The following is a 3,438-nucleotide window of genomic DNA, read 5'->3' on the forward strand; positions in this document are numbered from 1 at the left end:
GTTCAATTCCTTTTCAGAACAAATTTTATTTTTTTTTTTGTATTTTAAAATCTGAATTGTTTAAAAATAAAATCGAAATTAAAAATAAAAATCAATTTAGTATTTAAAAAATGAAAAATGAAAAATAAAATACGACTTGGCGGTCCAGTCACGGTTTAAAAGTAGAAGAAAAAACCGGTTTAAAAAAAATATCCCCAGAAGGACTAATATGACCCGGTTATATTTTGTAAGGGATTAAATCGGTCCTATTTTTTGTGGAGGACTAATTTGGGTTCTCTAGTTTTTGTGAGGGACCAAAATGGGTCTTCACTCTAAAAAAAATAGGAGGAAATTAAAAATTTAAGAAATATTTTAAAATTAATTAATATAAAAAGGTACTATTAAATAAACCAAACATAACGCTCACCTTTTAAATTTGATTTTTCCAACGATTCTCCAAACTTGGAACGCTAAGCGTGTGAGTGCGCATTGGAAAGTTAGCGAAGCTTCGTATACTTCATGGCTTCATCTTCTTCTCAACCGGTATTAACCTGCTTCTCTCACTCAAACATTCTCACTTTGTTTCTTCTTCTTCCTCTCTTGTTCTGAATTTTCACTCACACAAATATCTACCTATATACTTATATGCCATGATCAGGAAGGTTTATCGGAAGAGGATTATGATTTGATCCATGGCTCTGAATCTGGTTGGGTCGATGCTCGAACTTCATGCCCCCATCTCGATTCCCTATCCACTGATCTCACCCACATTCCAACCCCTAATACTCCCTGCAACAGGTTCGCTTCTTTTCCTATTACTTCATTATTACTCCCCCAATTTCATCTTTTTTGCCCTAACTTTACGAATTTCTGCTTAATTGATTCTGGTTGGTAGTGGTTTTTTTGTTGATGATCGGATGAATCAAAATGTTATTTTGAACTTTTTTTTCTTTCTTTCAGGTGCCAACATCCTAATGAAAACTGGCTGTGTTTGTCGTGTAAAGATGTGCTCTGTGGCCGTTTTGTGAACAGGCATATGCTTCAACATTTTCGGGAAACTAATCATAGTGTGGCCCTCAGTTTCAGGTACTCATGAATCCTGATGCTTCTTTTTACTGTGTGCCCTGAGTTTGACTTCCCAAATTTTTTTGTGCTGCTTTTTCATTCAGTCATTTTGTCAAACAGTGATCTATCGGTATGGTGCTTCTCGTGCGACGCGTACTTGGATGCTTATGTTATTCAGCAATTGCGCCCTGTTCATGAAATGGCTTATGTGTTGAAATTCGGCGAGCTTCCACCAGTTGGAGCAAGCTAAAGCGTGAAGGTTCGTCTAGGAGTTGACCATGGTTTATTATTTCCATATCTTGTAGTTTTGGAGAGGATCGATAATTTTATACAATGACTTTGGATCTTTTGGATTTCTACGTTACATTTGGATTAGCTGTTTTTTTTTTTTGGGTATTTGAAGTAGTGCTTCATGAAATACTTTGTTTGGTGTTTGAATATCATACTACGCTGGAGAGTCAAAGGTCTTTTATTGGTAATAGAGTGTATTAGGATTCTGATTGAGCATGTGCTGCCTAAAATAAGGAATTCGAAATTACAACTTTTAGAAAATGGAACCTTAGGCCTAATTTAGCCTGAATGCCCAATTGGAACTACCTGTTTGTCTCCCTCCTTCCCTAATGAACAAGAAAAAATAAGAAGCGGACATAAGTGATTGTCATGGCTTATGGCCAAAACTTCGATAAATTCAACAAAGATAAAAAGGCACTGAACATAAAACTATATATGAAAGAGGATGGGTGTAGCACTAAAGATGGAAGATGAAACACGGAATGAATTGCTTAATTAAAGTTGTGAGGGGAAGGAACAACTCCACTACCAAGAGTTGCTTGAAATCTACAACTAATAACAAACTGGTATATATCAATATTATGCATAAGACTCCTCCCTCTTCAATGATATCTGTAATACCTCTGATTCAGTTTTTTTTCCTCTCTCTTATGTTAAGAACCCAATATTTGAGTTCTAAAGAAAGAAGGCTTTATGCTTTATTTAAGAAATACAATAGATTTCCAAAGAATTGGAGAGAATCTCTCCTCCAAAAGTTTCCATGTTCAAATACTACATTATCTAAAAGCCACCCTAACTAACTCCTAAATTCAAATACTAACAAACTCTTATTTAATCTTCATTCTAAAATTTCAGAAAGTCTGGATCTAAACATATATTTATTTATCCTGCAGAATCACTGCTCCTAAGTTGAGGTGTTTTTTTTATGATCGTTCTGCAGATGAATATTTGATTCAAAATGTCCCCTTTACTGATTTGCATATTAATCCATGATTCTTCAATTGCTACTTCTTTTTGACTGATTTGTGTCATTTAGGGTGTTATGTATCACTGCCTTCCTCTGCTGCTTTGTTTATTTTTGCCTTTCTCTGGTGCTTTGTTTTTTCAGATATTTGTTTTTTTAGTATTCTTTACGATACATGGTATTTTTAAGTTTGTAATCTTATTTATTTTTCCAATCATACAATTGTTGAGAGTATTTGTTCTTCCTGAACGATAATGAGAACACATGTGATGATTTACATTTTGCCTATTAATATGGTATAAATATTGTTTCTGGTTTGCCCTGTGCCTGATTGAATAATGTATGTGCGATGCATGCAGTGTTTGTTATATGCGCTAATTCCATGTTTCTTGTCTTTACTTATTTATCATTCTTTGTGATATCTTTAGCAACCGTCAGTTGTATGCCGTTTGTGGATTAATTTTATACTTTTGTATATGCATTGATTAATTTGAAGTGGTTGGCTTAAGATGTTTGGTTATGCGATGACGAAAGTTGATTTCGAGGGAATTGGTTTTGTAAAATTGATTCCGACTAAAAGTAAATTGAAGGTTATGTGATTTATGTTTGGACACATTCATGCGAAAGTGAGATGAATGGTAAATTTCAGTGTTAAAATCACAATATAGAGTCAAAAGCTATAAATCCTAACTTAAAGTAGAATCAATTTTTGAGGCAAAATCAATTTCACTTTAGAAAAACCAATAAATCCTAACTTAAAGTATTATGATATTAAGCTTACAGTTGTTTTGGAGGGTTTTATTTTGTTCTTATTTTTTTCATCCTTCATTCAAAGACTCAATGGATGTCTTATTTTGTCCCATGCTATGTGCTTGTTTATTTCTCTGCAAACGGATATTTTTCTTCTATTTTTCATTCAAATGTTGTTAACATGTGAAGTATCTTTTCTTCTGGGGTTCTTTACCAAAATACAGCTGCACATGTTGAGACTTGAGACCCGGTTGTTTCAACTGAATGCGGCTTATGATATGTGGCAGCTAACATGAATGAATACCACTGTTTTTACTCAATTATAGCTCAGAGGTTTATTTCGTTTTAGCTTAGTTAGTTTGAATTTTTTTTTTGACAGAGGACCCTTG

The 3,438-nt window shown here is 33.8% G+C and overlaps 1 protein-coding gene across 1 annotated transcript; it reads left to right on the forward strand.

Annotated features, from left to right (window-relative positions):
* Positions 1 to 406: 406 nt before the first annotated feature.
* Positions 407 to 1,482, forward strand: LOC131647165 (uncharacterized). The gene is made up of 4 exons (XM_058917079.1): positions 407 to 522; positions 638 to 777; positions 940 to 1,065; positions 1,165 to 1,482. The coding sequence occupies exons 1-4, from the start codon at positions 499 to 501 to the stop codon at positions 1,292 to 1,294; spliced, it is 420 nt and encodes a 139-aa protein (XP_058773062.1). The 5' UTR covers positions 407 to 498; the 3' UTR covers positions 1,295 to 1,482.
* Positions 1,483 to 3,438: the final 1,956 nt, after the last annotated feature.

This window comes from Vicia villosa, linkage group LG2 (genome assembly GCF_029867415.1).
Source record: "Vicia villosa cultivar HV-30 ecotype Madison, WI linkage group LG2, Vvil1.0, whole genome shotgun sequence".
In the NCBI taxonomy this organism is placed as follows: Eukaryota; Viridiplantae; Streptophyta; class Magnoliopsida; order Fabales; family Fabaceae; genus Vicia; species Vicia villosa.